The 18,010-nt window shown below is 45.7% G+C and overlaps 1 protein-coding gene across 1 annotated transcript in view; it reads left to right on the top strand.

The window, feature by feature from the left end:
* The first annotated feature begins 1,046 nt into the window (after nucleotides 1-1,046).
* Nucleotides 1,047-18,010, top strand: part of LOC108795527 (N-acetylated-alpha-linked acidic dipeptidase-like protein) — a 45,148-nt gene continuing 28,184 nt past the window's right edge. The window contains exons 1-6 of the mRNA XM_018566808.1: nucleotides 1,047-1,368; nucleotides 3,422-3,594; nucleotides 6,879-7,000; nucleotides 8,604-8,723; nucleotides 11,383-11,572; nucleotides 17,381-17,474. Coding sequence (XP_018422310.1) covers nucleotides 1,178-1,368; nucleotides 3,422-3,594; nucleotides 6,879-7,000; nucleotides 8,604-8,723; nucleotides 11,383-11,572; nucleotides 17,381-17,474 — 890 coding nt within the window. The 5' untranslated portion in view covers nucleotides 1,047-1,177. The remainder of the gene's footprint in view (nucleotides 1,369-3,421; nucleotides 3,595-6,878; nucleotides 7,001-8,603; nucleotides 8,724-11,382; nucleotides 11,573-17,380; nucleotides 17,475-18,010) is intronic.

Genomic DNA, 18,010 nt, shown 5'->3' with positions numbered 1-18,010 from the left:
TCAAAGCATCCTAGGTTGCTAACAGCTGAATGGGGAGATCCGTATGACCCTTACACATCCCCATGCCCAGCTGTGGCCCTGGGAAGCTCTGGCCGGAAAGGGGGAGGCAGGCACACTGCAAACATTGTGCAGCAAAGTAGCCATGCTGCTCTGTCTGCCGCTCCCCCGCGTGACCCAAAGCCTCATTATTATTATTATTACATAGTATTTATATAGCGCCAACAGTTTGCGCAGCGCTTTACATATACATACATACATTTATTATAGGGACAGCTCTGTTCTTGTGTGTTTTGGGCTCTGACATAATACATTTGTACCCAGGGCCGGTGCTAGACTATTTTGCGCCCTAGGCAAGACCAGCTACTTGCATCCCCCCAGCCCTCCTCCAGCGGCACAGCCCCCAATCCCACCCCGTGCACGCACAGCCCCATTCTCCTGCCGGCTAGCTTCCACAGGCGGTAGATGGATGTAAGCAGCCGGAACAATAGCCTGACTGCTATTGGCTATTTTTATTTGAAATAGCCAATAGCAGACTGGTTATTGAAACACCAGCAACTGAGCGGACCTCAGAGAGAAAGTTGTCTCTTAGCATTGTTCCTCTGCTCAGTGGGCGGGTGCAATAGCCAGCCTGCTATTGACTTTTGCAATTTGAAATGGGGGGGGGGGGGGATCAGTGGTCAAAGCTGCACCCTATGCAGCAGTGCGCCCTAGGCAGCTGCCTAGTTTGCCTAGTGGCAGCACCGGCTCTGTTTGCACCCAGAAGAATTCTCGGGGCTTTTGGATTCCTGCACAAAGGAAGAGTTTTGTTGAAATGAAAGATCTGGTGACAGGGTCTCTTTAAAGAAAAAAAAAACATTGTCAACACCTAGTGAACAGATAACTTTGAAGTTTATGAACCGCCATGTAATAAAAAAGAATTGCCCCTCGAATAAATGCGCCATATATTTTTTAATGATTCCACTGCCAATGTGCAAAGGGCGTCCTGCTGGAGAAGACATCCTGAGATTATTTTGATAATTTTTAACCCAACCGCCTCGAGTTCCAAGTTAAGAAGAATAAAATGAGACGCTCTTATCTGTCTTATCATCAAGGCCGAGGATTCCTGTCCACAGGGCGAGTATATAAACACATCTCTCCCAGGCTTAGTCTCTGCCAAGTACCAGCCTTGTGAGGGATCATGAACTGGCTAAAGGTGGTGGGTATCGTTCTGGGGGCGGCGGTCGTAATGGCCGTTGGCCTTCTGGTCGGCCATTTCGGCATTCCAAAACAATCAAAGTGGGTGAAGGAACTTGCTCAGGATCTCGATGAAAAATTCATCAGCCAGTTCATGGCAGAAATGGATAACAAAAGGATAGAAGACAACTTGAGGTGAGGCTTTTGCTCGGGGTTTTATCATCAGGCGTGGACTCGTGGAGAGGCAAAGTAGACCATGGTCTTGGGTGGCTGCAGGAGGAGCAGCAGGGTGGCTCTTGTTTTGTTCTGCGCCAAGGGGCGATCAGCTGCAGGTAATCGCGGAATGTGCAATGACATGCGAACAGCTGCCAAGGGCTGTGGGTGCTAAGAGCTGTCAACGATGCGTCTAATGCTGTGCACATGTGTCTCACGCAGCAATTCATGAGGGTCATGCAATGGGCCCCATTGGGTGAATGGGGCCATGAATCATGTTTTTGGTATGTGTGTTGGGTTGAATGAAGCAAATTCTGCCAGCTGTCAATATTGCTGCACCACCCGTCCTCTGCAACATTCGCCAGTGGCACACCAAGCCCCCGTTCACGCCTGCGTGCCATGGGAATGTGCTCAAAGTTGTGCGCGTTCCTGCAGCGCATGAAAACACGCGTCCTTTTTGCAGGCGCACTGCGGTGCCCTTCATTCTTATACAGGTGCAAGCTCTAAACTGCTAGCAAAGATCTACTCCTGCCTGAGCAATAGCATTATGTGCATGGGGCTGTGTGTTTAGACCATAGGTGTCCTGCTGTTCATTGCATAACTGATATAAAGTCAAAAGGTTGCTGAAGGAAATCACTTACAATGGATGCTGTTTCTTGATGTTTAAAAGTATTAGTTTCCTGCAGAATCAGCTGGTCCCCTGAGCACTGGTCCTGATATCCTGTATTAGGTGGTACGAGTACTCGCCCAAATACTCGGCATCGGCACCGATACAAATGCTCCCGATACTTATCCCAATACTGGAATTTCAGGTACCAGGAAGCCTGATTGGCTGGGAAGCCAGCTCCATGCTCCCTCATCACCAAGGAGCATGGAGCTGGCCTCCTGGCCAATCAGGAAGCCGGGGGGTGGTTAATGACTCACCTTCTGGCTTCCTGTTTGGAAGGCCGGGGGTGACTAGGTGACGAGGAAGCATGTCTCCATAGTCTGTGCCTCAGCCCCGCCCACCGCTCACCACACCCGTGCCACTGCGCCAGCACACAGCCTCGCACCACCTCCACACGGGACCCAGGAGAAGGTGGAAGAATTGGTTAGCTGTACCGCGCATGCACCCAGGAGACCAGCGGCATAAGCAGCAACCTGATTGGTCCGGAAGCAGGCCAATCAGGAAGCCAGGCGGCGAGCCATTACCTGCCCCTCGGCTTCTTGATTGGTCCTAAAGCATGCTCCATGCTTCCTCGTCACTTGGTGACGAAGGAGCATGGAGCTGGCTTCCTGGCATATCAGGAAGCCGGGCAGCGTGTAATGACTGGTCAGGAAGCTGGCAACTCAGGAAGCCGGGGGGCAGATAATGACTCCTGGTCTCCTGGTGACAAGGGAGTATGGAGCCGGCTTCCCGGCTAATCAGGAAGCCAGGTGGATCGGTCATTACACGCTGCCCAGCTGCCTTAATGGGACTTCCGGTATCGGTATTCTGTATCGGCGAGTACCAAAAAAAAAAATTATCGGTACTTGTACTCGATACTGAAAAACTGGTATCGGTGCATCCCTAGTTACAATGATGTAATCTAATCACCAAGGGGAGAGGAGACTGAGGAGATGCTTCCCCTGGCCTGCAGCAGACTGATGACATCATTACAGCCTAGGCAAAGTCACTTACTGGAGTTTCAGAATAGCTTTTTAACAATAAAAGGAACACCCTGTTAATAAAAAAAAGAAGGGGGGGGTGGCAATAAGGTCCGCTTTAAGAACATTAGAAGGAAGCCATCAGTGTTGACCCAACCAGCTGCAGCTGGGGCGGGATACCGGTGACATCACTGACCTCAATGTCATAGACCAAATGTGGCCATGTAGCCATATAAGGTCAAAGATGGCCTAGATTGGCTGTGAATGACTTAGTGACTCCAGCCTGTGGTTGCCTCTCTGTCCTCCATCATTTTTCTTGATCCTCATGTACCGCACATGGACACGTTGTAGGGGGAATTATTTTTTAACCCCTTACAACGTCGATCTCTGTCTGTTCCTGTCTTTACAGAATTCTCTCCAAGAAGCCCCACGTAGCTACAAGTGCAGCAGATGAGGAGCTGGTGCAGTTACTTCTGTCTCGTTGGAAGGATCCCAACTCTGGCTTGGATGATGCTAAAGAAGAGCGATATAATGTGTTGCTCTGTTTCCCAGATGAAGCAAATCCGAATACTGTCAAAGTCTGTAAGTGGCTAGGCAGCATTGTATGGGGAGTATATTGCCGGGCAAGGATTTCTATTTCTGTTCCACCAGTCCTGAAATATACACAGCCCTGCCAGACTGCACAGTCAGGTTGATGACCTGAATTTCCTCTACTGCAGTTAGCTTACAACATGCAGATCATCCCATTGGCCTTAATCTGCAGTTGGACTGTAAAGGAGTAGTAGAAGACTGATTAGGTCATCTCTCTCCTTCTGTCAGCACACCTGAGTAGCGCCTAGAGCTGCCCCTCACTCTCTGTCTAAGTGCTGCAGTGCAAGAAATGACAGGGGGGTTTGTTTGATTTTCTTCACCGTGACCTTGAAGGAAAAAATTTAGGAGTTGGGTTTTCATACAAGCCTGTGGCCACTTGGATGCATGTGCACCACCCTGGCCTTAGTTAATCTAAAGTGTACCCCAGTACCCCCGAAATGTTGGGTCCCCCTTCTATGGAAGCAATGACCAAATCTCCTACAATCATGCCATGGCTTGAACATTCCTGCTCTTCCCAATCACCTGTTGGCTAGCGGGGCCATCCATCACACTTGGTAGCCAACTGGGAGGAAAGAATAATGTGGGCAGGCCATGGGTAACTCAGCATTTCAGGGGTACTGAGGTGCTCTACGGGTGGGTACCTGCTTTTCAATCATGCATTCAACTGCCCACAAGTACACTTTAAAGCCTTGGTTCTCAACTGGTGGGTTGTGACCCAAAAGTGGGTCGCAGCCCCCGTGTTCAGTGGGTCGCCGCATGCCTTCCACTTCTCTAGGCGAGAGGCTCCTCAGCCTCCCCCTAGCGCAGTACTGACCATTCTCACACTGAGCAGCCATTCAAAATATGCTGCCCAGCGCAGAGTGTCGACTTGAGGTGGTGTGGGCTGGGGGTATGGCTGCGAGGGAGCTTCATCCATACGTGCATTGCTTATAGCTCCCTCACATGTCCTGTAGAGGTGCCTGGACCGGAGTGACGTCACATTCTGGCTCCTGGAATCTCTACAGGCACGCATGGGAGCTGTACAAGCAATACACATCTGAATGGAGCTCCATCACAGCACAGCAACCCACACTGCCGTGCTTTCCATTGCAGTGTGCACTTAGGTCGCAACTTAAAAGGAGATTTATGAAGTGAGTGATTTCCACTCATCCTCATAGTTAGAGCCGATGTGTGACAAAGAAGCTGTGACAGGTCGGCTCTATCAATCATGAAGTGAGCAGAAACATGCCGCCGATCTGCTCACTTCTCGATTGTCTCCCTGCAGACAGCGGTGACCAGTGGCGGAACTACTGCCGGTTCGGCCGGTGATTTTTAAATAACATTTTAAATGTTTTATTATTTTATGTTCCCGGGGCATTTTTAAATGTCCCGGGAACATAAAATAAAAGGTGACAGGTGTCTAAAAGGTGTCTCTAGGTGACATTAGGGGTCTGAAAGACTGATGCCTCCATAAAGAGGACCTGTCACACCCTATCTGCTATTACACAGGGTGCTTGTTAGTCCCCTATGTAGTAACAAAAGGGTTAGTGCACAAAAAAAAAAAGTGTTTAAAAACAAATGTAACATAAAAAAAAAAAAAAAATGGGAAAAAAAATGTTTAAGTCCCCCGTCCGTAGCGCCTACGTGCGAAAAACGACAATTGTGCTGAACATATCGCCTCGAACGTCGCAGTGAGAGCAATAATGCAATTTTTCTGCCGATACAGCAACGCATCCCTGCTTTCTTTCCTCCCCGCTGGGCGCTGCTCTGTGTCCCAGCGGGGAGGATAGAAAGTGAGAACCGGCCGAGCGCTGCGGGAGGAAAGCGCTGTGTTTGTTTTTCTTTTTTTTGGGGGGGGGGCCAAAAAAAAAAATCTTACACCAGTGCCCTTCGTTCCTTAGGTCCGCCACTGGCGGTGACTGTCAGTCACCGCTGCCTGCAGGGATTCCCCCCCGCCCCTCTCCCGTCCTCCAGCGCTGAGTTGAGGAAAGGACGGGGAGGGGGCGGGCACAGCTGGCTCTGCCTCTAGATAGGCAGAGCCAGCTGTCACTCACGCAGCTGTGTGGATCTCGACAGTAATGTCGGGATCCGTCCCGGCTGCGGGGCTCACAGTATATCGCAGGGAGGATGCTAGTTTATGTCCTCCCGTGACCCTAAAGAGAACTATGGGGAAAAACACTTACCCCCACTGGCGGAACTACCAGGGTCGCAACGGTCGCGACCGTGTCCTGGCGTTCCGCCTGTTGGGGGGGCCCAGAGAGGAAGGAACGGGCCCACTATGCCCGATGCATAGCCTCGGGCACTAGCCTGCCCGACACTATGCATCAGCCTGCTCTGACGGACCTAAGCTTGTCCGAGCAGAGTAGTGAGTGGGAGGGGTCATCGGCGCCAGTGCCGAAGTTGGTGGGGAGGGGCGCATGTGCAGGGGCCCCACAGCATCAGGACGGGATTTACCTGCTCGCCGGCTCCCTTCCTCTCTCCTCCCGCCGCTCTGCAGGCACTGCCAGGGCCAGCTTTGCACCTGAGGGCCCCGGGAACGAGGGGGAGGAGTCTAGGAGCGGTATCAGGCAGAGGGGGAGAAAGAGGACCGACCTGGACACACAGGGTGGGTGAGCTGTCAGCAGCCCTAACCCTGCAATCTGTCCCCTGAGACCCTGCAGAGCCCTGGTGAGAGCGCCCGTATCCATGGTGAGACCGCCCGCAGCCCTGGTGAGACCGCCCGCAGCCCTGGTGAGACCGCCCGCAGCCCTGGTGAGACCGCCCGCAGCCCTGGTGAGACCGCTCACACCCACATATTAACCACTACGGGGAAGCGTGCTGAGTGTCTGCCTGCTGGGAGCTGCTTTAAAGTGTTATTAAACCCTCAGGTGTTGTTGCATATTTGTACGGCTACCAAGCAGTAGATACTGTATATGCAAAAAACGAAAAACAAAAAACCCTTTCCAACTGGTTTGAAGAAAAAAAAAAGGTATCAAAAACATTTTGTTTGGGGGGGGGGCCTTAATGGTTTCTTGCACCGGGGCCCTGAGGTTTCTAGTTACGCCTCTGCTTACCCCATAGTTCACTTTTAATGATTGAGGACAAATGTGGGTCCTGAGGTTACACAGGTTGAGAACCACTGCTTTAAAGGATCAGTCCACCCGAAACAAAGAGCTCTGTTTTTGAAAGATGCCGCAGAGTTCACCTAATTATTCTGAATGATTGTTAGGGATTGGGAGATTCTAGAAGAACTCCTCTTTGAATTCACCTTTTTTCTGGCCAAAACCCTGAACTAAACCCTGCTGTGTTACCTGCAGTGAACCCGAGTGGAGACGTCCTGTTCTCAGCTAAAGAAACAGAGGAAGAGCTCACAGAGGACCAGAAGGATCCATCCATTCTTCAGCCTTTTCTGGCCTATGCACCCAGTGGATCTGTCAAGGTAACCAGACTTGGTATTAAGTAATTCTATGAATGTCATCAATATGTATGAGATGAATCCTGGAGGGAGCTTAGACCAAGCAGCTTGTACATGGCTAGCCAGTATGGAAACAGTATAAGTCCATATTCCTGAATGACTAGTTACTAAGAACAATCTAGGTCATGGATGAGGAAGCATCTGTCCACCTCCAGATCTCCTTTGATAATGATCAGTGCCAAAGCAGTGGATTTCCGAGGTTGGCATAGGTTTGCACTTAAGGGGGTAAGTACCGGTAATTCTTTATTTTTGGGCTTTTTTTTTTTACCCCTCTAAGGGACATCTGAACTGGGTGGGAGGTACATGTGACTGCTAAACTCATGGTATTCTGAATCTGATTGTTGTATTAGCAATTTATACCTTGCTGAGACCCCTATGCCTGGCCTATATAAGCAGATATAATCACAGCTGTATTGCATGCAGCAGGTTACAGCAGACAACAGGATACAAGAGCTGAATGAACAGATGATATTTGAAGGTCAGAGATGGTAATGTTTCCAAGCAAGCATATTACATGTGGTCATATTACAGTCAGCCATGACACCAGAAAAGACAAGTCTAACAAGAAGGAAGTGCATCACACACAAGTGGAGGGAATACAGAAAACATGGTGCAATAACGTATACCGTGTTTCCCCAAAAATAAGACACTGGCTTTTTTTTTTTTTTATGTATAACAATCCAAAGTTAATGCAAATCCAAATAAATAATCCAAAATGGCAAAGTTAAGAATATGGTAATCAGGGCAATCAGGGATGCCGTACCTTTCCAAGAGCAATTTGGTAACCAGAATGAGCAAAGCGCGTTTTCACTATTGATTCCTTACAGGCGGAGTGCCTTTGGTATCACTCCGCCTGTGACAGGAGTTGGCGCTATAGAGAAAACATTGGCTTATGCGGCTCTGCTCCCTCCGGTGCCGCCTCGCTTCCTCTAGCGTTGGCTTCATTGGCACCGCTGATTCTCTCCCGCGGCTCTTCAAGTTCCCCCTTATGCCACCACCAGCCCTGGGAATGGTCACAACTAGGTCTTATTTTCGGGGGAAACAGGGTATTAACCAGCTATGCTAATACCACAAAAAATGGCTTAAGGAAAATTAGCTATATAGATTCTCAATTCAGATTTGTATGAACACCAACTATGACTATGAATTGTGTGATATTTTTACAACTGTGTAACAGCACACATGGTTAGGTATTTAAAAATGTGGGTTGGGCATGTCTGCTGAGCACTGATTACTGAGTGCACTGGGTCTAACCCTACTTCCTATTATTTGGACTCTCTGCACAACTGCTGTAAAAGGAATGTGGAGGGAACACAATGAAAATGGAGGATGTGAGTACAATGTCTACCTGATCACATATTTATTTCTGTGACATCAGTTAGGCTTTAACTACATAAGGCAAAGGCCAGTGTCTGTGTATCCCAGAATAACCAATAAGATGCAGACACTTTTCCCGTGCAGTTTAGAAATTAGTAAATCAGACACCTTATAGCTTCTTTTTCTTATGTTGTTATTGATCTACATCATTATATCACTCCGTATACTTCCTTCTGTCTCTGTTCCTTAGGGGAAGCTGGTATTTGCCAATGAAGGGAGAGTCAGCGATTTCCAGTACTTGGCTAACCTTATAAACCTGAATGGCACCATCGCCATTGTGCGCTATGGAGGAATAGGAAGAGTGAACAAGGTGCGGTATCAGCTGATAGAGTTATCATTTACAATACAATACACCTATGTGTATGATTATATATATATATATACACACACACACAGGTGAAATTCGAATAATTTGAATATCGTGCAAAGTTCATTTATTTCACTAATGCAACTTAAAAGGTGACACTAATATATGAGAGAGACTCATTACATGCAAAGCAAGATAGTTCAAGCCGTGATTTGTCATAATTGTGATGATTATGGCTTACAGCTCATGAAAACCCCAAGAACCCCAAATCCACAACCTCAGAAAATGAGAATATTACATGCAATCAATAAAACAAGGATTGTACATAGAACAATATCGGACCTCTGAAAAGTACAAGCATGCATATGTACTCAGTACTTGGTTTGGGCCCCTTTTGCAGCACTTACTGCAATTACTTTTGCACGATATTCTAATTATTCGAGTTTCACCTGTGTGTGTATGTGTATATATATATATATATAAATAAGCCACTTAAAAGAGTTATGTTGGTTTAAATAGAAAGCACTAGCATTAGCAAAGTAGACATGGGGTGCAGTGGCGTAACAATCGCCATAGCGACCCAGGCGGCCGCTATGGGGCCCGGGGCACAGAGGGGGCCCGGCCAGGACATCCCCCTGATGCCGTGCGGGCTGCCTGGGTTGCTGTGGCATCTCAGGCTGCTGGCTGTCACTGGCGGGTGCGAGGAGGAATGTGTCACTGTTAGATCACCGACAACCTGTCAGTGATCTGTTGCAGCGACGCGTTCCTCCTCACAGCCGCTGCTGAGTCAGTGACAGCCAGCAGCTGTGGAGGAGGAGCTGCGTCAAAAGCAGAGGAGGAGGCGGGGCCCGACGATGGAAGAGGATGCTGGGCCCGGCAAAGGGAGAGGAGATGGTGCCTGGTAAAGGAGGAGGCGGTGCCTGCCAGCGACCATGGAGGCGGACAGCGGATCAGGGCTGACAGGTAAGGGGTGTGCAGCCCACCTGAGACCCTGCAGAGTCTATGGTGGGCTCTGCAGGGTCACTCTCAGGTGGGCTGTTTGGGATATCAGGGGGGCTCTGCAAGAGCATAACATGAAATCACAGGGCCCCATGCAAAAATTTTCTATAGGGCCCTGTGATTTCTGGTTACACCCCTGATGGAGGGTGATGAATTTGCCCAAATTTCTATAAAGCGGGTTTGATGTTGATACAGTCCCAGGTTATGTGCGCCCAGTTGCCCTGAATTACACTGAGAACGGGTCATCAGCAGACTCTAGCTGCCAATGGATCTTTCCAATGCTGGCCATTCACTATACAATCTGATCATGCAATCCCCCTTTATATCTACCAGTAATGATGTAGTGCAAGGGAATGCATGAATGGATACAAGTTGAATGGGCTGATTTGGGGTGTCCTCCTATTTCATTGTTTTGGGTAATCTATAGGAGATTGGACAAAGATTGTATAATCAGATTATAATTTGCATGGCCAGTTTAGGAGAGACCGTTCCACAAACAGGAACATTGGCTTCAGGTGAACTTGCATGCTTGTTCCTATCGGAAATGGAGAGGGGAGGTCTGCAATGATTGGCTGTCCCAGGGAACAATGGCCGAGGCTGTGGAGGGGGCCTACAAATATACCAACATCAACCTTAGATAATGGAATCAATGAAACTCTCTCTAACGCGTGTAGTGTTTTTAAAACTGAACTCCAGGCACAAAACCTTCCACTGAAATATAGCCACAAAGGATAGAAATGCATGTTGTGCGCACCAAATGCATTTGCAGATCCAAATATTACCTTGTAAAAGTAGCAGTGACACCATCACTGTGCTGTACATTGCCTGTGCAGAGAGCAGAGCTGTGGGAGGGGCCCAGAAGGCCACACCCACTGAAGGCTGCCTGCACGAAACTTCAGGGGGGGCGTAGACAAGTGGTCTTTATTACAGGAGGGGGCGGAGACGAGAACAGTCACCCTGCACAAGAAGGGAGAGCAGCAGTGACCGGTCTTTATTACAGGAGGGGGCAGAGACGAGACCAGTCACACTGCAGAAGGAGAGTGAAAAGCAGAGACCGGTCTTTATTACAGGAGGGGGCGGAGACAAATGAATCTGTTGCCGTTATTGGCCAGAATGCAGAATGCAGAATGCTGTGGGTCAGATGACCTTGAATGATAGTTTGAGATCACATGGCCTGGAACCAGAACTCTCTGATGATTGGCTTTATACAGTTCTAAGATACGTGTTTCATCATCCTACTACCACTCCCTGCCTCCCTCTTGCTTAGCTAATCTATTAAAGTAAACCCAACGCTACAGTGTAGGGAACCTTCAGTTATTTTGCATTTCCAATACCTATAGCGATCCATAGCTGTCTATGCATGATGCCCTACTAGGCTTATAAGAGGCAACGCATACTGCTTTCATGGGGAATTTGGTATCACAATCTCAGCCACAGCCTGCTCTCCAAGAGCGGATGGTTGATGACTCGATGTGCCATATTGCTCCCCAGAGGAATGCAATCTCGGAAAGATAGTTATTCATGCATTTGGGTTGTTGCATTTTTTAGTACTCTGGCTTTGGGGTCTACACGCTGTACTCTCAGCATAAGAACCTGTGTATCTAGCTAGAAGGGGAGTTCTGTGTACGGAACACTTGCTGATGTCTTCTTCTATGTGTTTCAGGCAATTAATGCTGCCAGATTCGGAGTGATTGGTGTAATAATCTACACTGACCCCAAAGATATAAACGATGGAAAGTCAAATCCCTCAGACACATACCCTCATTCCTGGTATCTGCCACCGTCCGGGGTAGAACGGGGGTCATTCAAAGAGAATTTTGGTGATCAGCTCACCCCATACTACCCAGCTAAAGGTAACAATTAAAGCGTCGGTATGAGACTGGATAGACGTGCCCTCGCTTTCTACATGTGTATGATATCTCTCCTATAATCCAAATCCCTTTTTTTTGTGTTTTACCTTCTTGAACATCTCAGGCCTGCTCGCTTAATATTCTATATGTTGTGCCCCGCTATCATTCTTGTTCTTTATTATAATCCTGCATATCCCGCTCTCTTATTATTCCCCATATCCCGCTCTCTTATTATGCCTCATATCCTGCTCTCCTATTATCCCTCATATCCCGTTCTCTTATTATTCCCCATATCCCGCTCTCTTATTATTCCTCATATCCCGCTCTCTTATTATCCCTCATATCCCGCTCTCTTATTATCCCTCATATCCCGCTCTCTTATTATCCCTCATATCACGCTCTTATTATCCCTCATATTCCGTTCTCTTATTATCCCTCATATCCCGCTCTCTTATTATTCCTCATATTCCGTTCTCTTATTATCCCTCATATCCCGCTCTCTTATTATTCCTCATATCCCGTTCTCTTATTATCCCTCATATCCCGCTCTATTATTATTCCCATATTCCGCTCTCTTATTATTCCCATATTCCGCTCTCTTATTATTCCCATATCCCGCTCTCTTATTATCCCTCATATCCCGTTCTCTTATAATTCCTCATATCCCGCTCTCTTATTATCCCCCATATCCCGCTCTCCAATTATTCCCCATATCCCGCTCTCTAATTATCCGCCATATCCCGCTCTCTTATTATCCCTCATATCCCGCTCTCTTATTATCCCTCATATCCCGCTCTCTTATTATCCCTCATATCCCGCTCTCTTATTATCACTCATATCTCGTTCTCTTATTATTCCCCATATCCCGTTCTCGTATTATTCCCCATATCCCGCTCTCTTATTATCACTCATATTCCGTTCTCTTATTATCCCCCATATCCCGCTCTCTTATTATCACTCATATCCTGTTCTCTTATTATTACCCATATCCCGCTCTCTTATTATCCCTCATATCCCGCTCTCCTATTATTCCCCATATCCCGCTCTCTTATTATCACTCATATTCCGTTCTCTTATTATCCCCCATATCCCGCTCTCTTATTATCACTCATATTCCGTTCTCTTATTATCCCCCATATCCCGCTCTCTTATTATCACTCATATTCCGTTCTCTTATTATCCCCCATATCCCGCTCTCTTATTATCACTCATATTCCGTTCTCTTATTATCCCCCATATCCCGCTCTCTTATTATCACTCATATTCCGTTCTCTTATTATCCCCCATATCCCGCTCTCTTATTATCACTCATATTCCGTTCTCTTATTATCCCCCATATCCCGCTCTCTTATTATCACTCATATTCCGTTCTCTTATTATCCCCCATATCCCGCTCTCTTATTATCACTCATATTCCGTTCTCTTATTATCCCCCATATCCCGCTCTCTTATTATCACTCATATTCCGTTCTCTTATTATCCCCCATATCCCGCTCTCTTATTATCACTCATATTCCGTTCTCTTATTATCCCCCATATCCCGCTCTCTTATTATCACTCATATTCCGTTCTCTTATTATCCCCCATATCCCGCTCTCTTATTATCACTCATATTCCGTTCTCTTATTATCCCCCATATCCCGCTCTCTTATTATCACTCATATTCCGTTCTCTTATTATCCCCCATATCCCGCTCTCTTATTATCACTCATATTCCGTTCTCTTATTATCCCCCATATCCCGCTCTCTTATTATCACTCATATTCCGTTCTCTTATTATCCCCCATATCCCGCTCTCTTATTATCACTCATATTCCGTTCTCTTATTATCCCCCATATCCCGCTCTCTTATTATCACTCATATTCCGTTCTCTTATTATCCCCCATATCCCGCTCTCTTATTATCACTCATATTCCGTTCTCTTATTATCCCCCATATCCCGCTCTCTTATTATCACTCATATTCCGTTCTCTTATTATCCCCCATATCCCGCTCTCTTATTATCACTCATATTCCGTTCTCTTATTATCCCCCATATCCCGCTCTCTTATTATCACTCATATTCCGTTCTCTTATTATCCCCCATATCCCGCTCTCTTATTATCACTCATATTCCGTTCTCTTATTATCCCCCATATCCCGCTCTCTTATTATCACTCATATTCCGTTCTCTTATTATCCCCCATATCCCGCTCTCTTATTATCACTCATATTCCGTTCTCTTATTATCCCCCATATCCCGCTCTCTTATTATCACTCATATTCCGTTCTCTTATTATCCCCCATATCCCGCTCTCTTATTATCACTCATATTCCGTTCTCTTATTATCCCCCATATCCCGCTCTCTTATTATCACTCATATTCCGTTCTCTTATTATCCCCCATATCCCGCTCTCTTATTATCACTCATATTCCGTTCTCTTATTATCCCCCATATCCCGCTCTCTTATTATCACTCATATTCCGTTCTCTTATTATCCCCCATATCCCGCTCTCTTATTATCACTCATATTCCGTTCTCTTATTATCCCCCATATCCCGCTCTCTTATTATCACTCATATTCCGTTCTCTTATTATCCCCCATATCCCGCTCTCTTATTATCACTCATATTCCGTTCTCTTATTATCCCCCATATCCCGCTCTCTTATTATCACTCATATTCCGTTCTCTTATTATCCCCCATATCCCGCTCTCTTATTATCACTCATATTCCGTTCTCTTATTATCCCCCATATCCCGCTCTCTTATTATCACTCATATTCCGTTCTCTTATTATCCCCCATATCCCGCTCTCTTATTATCACTCATATTCCGTTCTCTTATTATCCCCCATATCCCGCTCTCTTATTATCACTCATATTCCGTTCTCTTATTATCCCCCATATCCCGCTCTCTTATTATCACTCATATTCCGTTCTCTTATTATCCCCCATATCCCGCTCTCTTATTATCACTCATATTCCGTTCTCTTATTATCCCCCATATCCCGCTCTCTTATTATCACTCATATTCCGTTCTCTTATTATCCCCCATATCCCGCTCTCTTATTATCACTCATATTCCGTTCTCTTATTATCCCCCATATCCCGCTCTCTTATTATCACTCATATTCCGTTCTCTTATTATCCCCCATATCCCGCTCTCTTATTATCACTCATATTCCGTTCTCTTATTATCCCCCATATCCCGCTCTCTTATTATCACTCATATTCCGTTCTCTTATTATCCCCCATATCCCGCTCTCTTATTATCACTCATATTCCGTTCTCTTATTATCCCCCATATCCCGCTCTCTTATTATCACTCATATTCCGTTCTCTTATTATCCCCCATATCCCGCTCTCTTATTATCACTCATATTCCGTTCTCTTATTATCCCCCATATCCCGCTCTCTTATTATCACTCATATTCCGTTCTCTTATTATCCCCCATATCCCGCTCTCTTATTATCACTCATATTCCGTTCTCTTATTATCCCCCATATCCCGCTCTCTTATTATCACTCATATTCCGTTCTCTTATTATCCCCCATATCCCGCTCTCTTATTATCACTCATATTCCGTTCTCTTATTATCCCCCATATCCCGCTCTCCTATTATTCCCCATATCCCGTTCTCTTATTATTTCTCACATCCCGCTCTCTTATTATGTCTCATATCCCGTTCTCTTATTATGTCTCATGTCCCGCTCTCTTATCGCTCATATCGCGTTCTCTTATTATCCCTCATATCACGCTCTCTTATTATCCCTCATATCCCGTTCTCTTATAATCCCTCATATCCTGCTCTATTATTATCCCCCATATCCCGTTCTCTTATAATCCCTCATATCCTACTCTCTTATTATCCCTCACATCCCGCTCTTATTATGTCTCATATCCCGTTCTCTTATTATGTCTCATATCCCGTTCTCTTATCGCTCATATCCCGTTCTCTTATTATCCCTCATATCCCGCTCTCTTATTATTCCCATATCCCGCTCTCTTATTATCCCTCATATCCCGTTCTCTTATAATCCCTCATATCCTGCTCTATTATTATCCCCCATATCCCGTTCTCTTATAATCCCTCATATCCTACTCTCTTATTATCCCTCACATCCCGCTCTTATTATGTCTCATATCCCGTTCTCTTATTATGTCTCATATCCCGTTCTCTTATCGCTCATATCCCGTTCTCTTATTATCCCTCATATCCCGCTCTCTTATTATTCCCATATCCCGCTCTCTTATTATCCCTCATATCCCGTTCTCTTATAATCCCTCATATCCTGCTCTATTATTATCCCCCATATCCCGTTCTCTTATAATCCCTCATATCCTACTCTCTTATTATCCCTCACATCCCGCTCTTATTATGTCTCATATCCCGTTCTCTTATTATGTCTCATATCCCGTTCTCTTATCGCTCATATCCCGTTCTCTTATTATCCCTCATATCCCGCTCTCTTATTATTCCCATATCCCGCTCTCTTATTATCCCTCATATCCCGTTCTCTTATAATCCCTCATATCCTGCTCTATTATTATCCCCCATATCCCGTTCTCTTATAATCCCTCATATCCTACTCTCTTATTATCCCTCACATCCCGCTCTTATTATGTCTCATATCCCGTTCTCTTATTATGTCTCATATCCCGTTCTCTTATCGCTCATATCCCGTTCTCTTATTATCCCTCATATCCCGCTCTCTTATTATTCCCATATCCCGCTCTCTTATTATCCCTCATATCCCGTTCTCTTATAATCCCTCATATCCTGCTCTATTATTATCCCCCATATCCCGTTCTCTTATAATCCCTCATATCCTACTCTCTTATTATCCCTCACATCCCGCTCTTATTATGTCTCATATCCCGTTCTCTTATTATGTCTCATATCCCGTTCTCTTATCGCTCATATCCCGTTCTCTTATTATCCCTCATATCCCGCTCTCTTATTATTCCCATATCCCGCTCTCTTATTATCCCTCATATCCCGTTCTCTTATAATCCCTCATATCCTGCTCTATTATTATCCCCCATATCCCGTTCTCTTATAATCCCTCATATCCTACTCTCTTATTATCCCTCACATCCCGCTCTTATTATGTCTCATATCCCGTTCTCTTATTATGTCTCATATCCCGTTCTCTTATCGCTCATATCCCGTTCTCTTATTATCCCTCATATCCCGCTCTCTTATTATTCCCATATCCCGCTCTCTTATTATCCCTCATATCCCGTTCTCTTATAATCCCTCATATCCTGCTCTATTATTATCCCCCATATCCCGTTCTCTTATAATCCCTCATATCCTACTCTCTTATTATCCCCCATATCCCGCTCTCTTATTATCCCTCATATCCCGCTCTCTTATTATCCCTCATATCCTGCTTTCTTATTATCCCTCATATCCCGCTCTCTTATTATTCCCCATATCCCACTCTCTTATTATTCCTCATATCCCGCTCTCTTATTATTCCCCACATCCTGTTTCATTATTGTTCCCATGTCTTGCACTATTATTATTCACCATGTCCTGCTAGTTGATTCTTTACAATGTCCTGCTTTTGGTTATTCTATTATCCCACATGTTCTGCTTCCTTATGATTCCACGCATCCTGCTCACTTATTATGTCCTGTCCTGCTCATCGTAATATTCATCATGCTTTGCTCTCTCGTCACACTATTTCTATTAGAATCTTACATGTTCTGCTTATCTCTCAGATTTCCTTATTCGTTGTGTTCCAGTCTCTGCATATGAATTGCTACTAACATTGCCCCCATCCCACCGGCCTATTGACTTTGATTCACTTCTTTTGCAGACTTCACCTATAGGATTCCCGAGTCTGAGATCAAAGGCATCTCTCACATACCAGCACAGCCCATAGGTTTCCAAGATGCCCGAAGATTAATATGGTAACTTACTTCATTTAAATCCTCGAAATAAATGTGTTTCTTAGATAAAAGGATCAAGCAGCCAAAGGAATTCCATACTAGTCCACATACGCTTCTTGGCATGGTCAACCTGTGTCTCTGTGTGGAAGCAGCCATCTTGGTAGAGGCAGGTCTTTGCTTCCTTATGTCAGAACCTCCAGCAAGGAGAACAGTGAGTAGTAACATCTCAAAATCTCACTCCAAATCTCCGGAGACCAGCTGCCGTTGGTAACAGTGCCCTAGATGATCTCACACTGCAGACAGGGCCGGATTTCCCACAAGGCCACCGAGGCCCAACAGTGCTGTGCTAGAACTCCTGTATTGCAGGTGACAGGTTCAAAAAAGAGAACCTGTCACCTCCAATTGCTATCACACATGGGGCTTGTTAGCTCCTGTGTGATAGCAATAAAGTTAAGTAAAAAACATAGATAAGAAAAAATTAATTAAATAAAAATAAAAAAATAACTAAAAAATAATAAGAAATAATAATTAAAATAAGAAAATAAAAAAAGTGATTA

Source organism: Nanorana parkeri, unplaced genomic scaffold (assembly GCF_000935625.1).
Source record: "Nanorana parkeri isolate BGI_ZX_2015 unplaced genomic scaffold, ASM93562v1 scaffold977, whole genome shotgun sequence".
Lineage (NCBI taxonomy): Eukaryota > Metazoa > Chordata > Amphibia > Anura > Dicroglossidae > Nanorana > Nanorana parkeri.
Note: the sequence above shows the minus strand (reverse complement) of the source record. Positions and strands in the feature narration are given on the sequence as shown.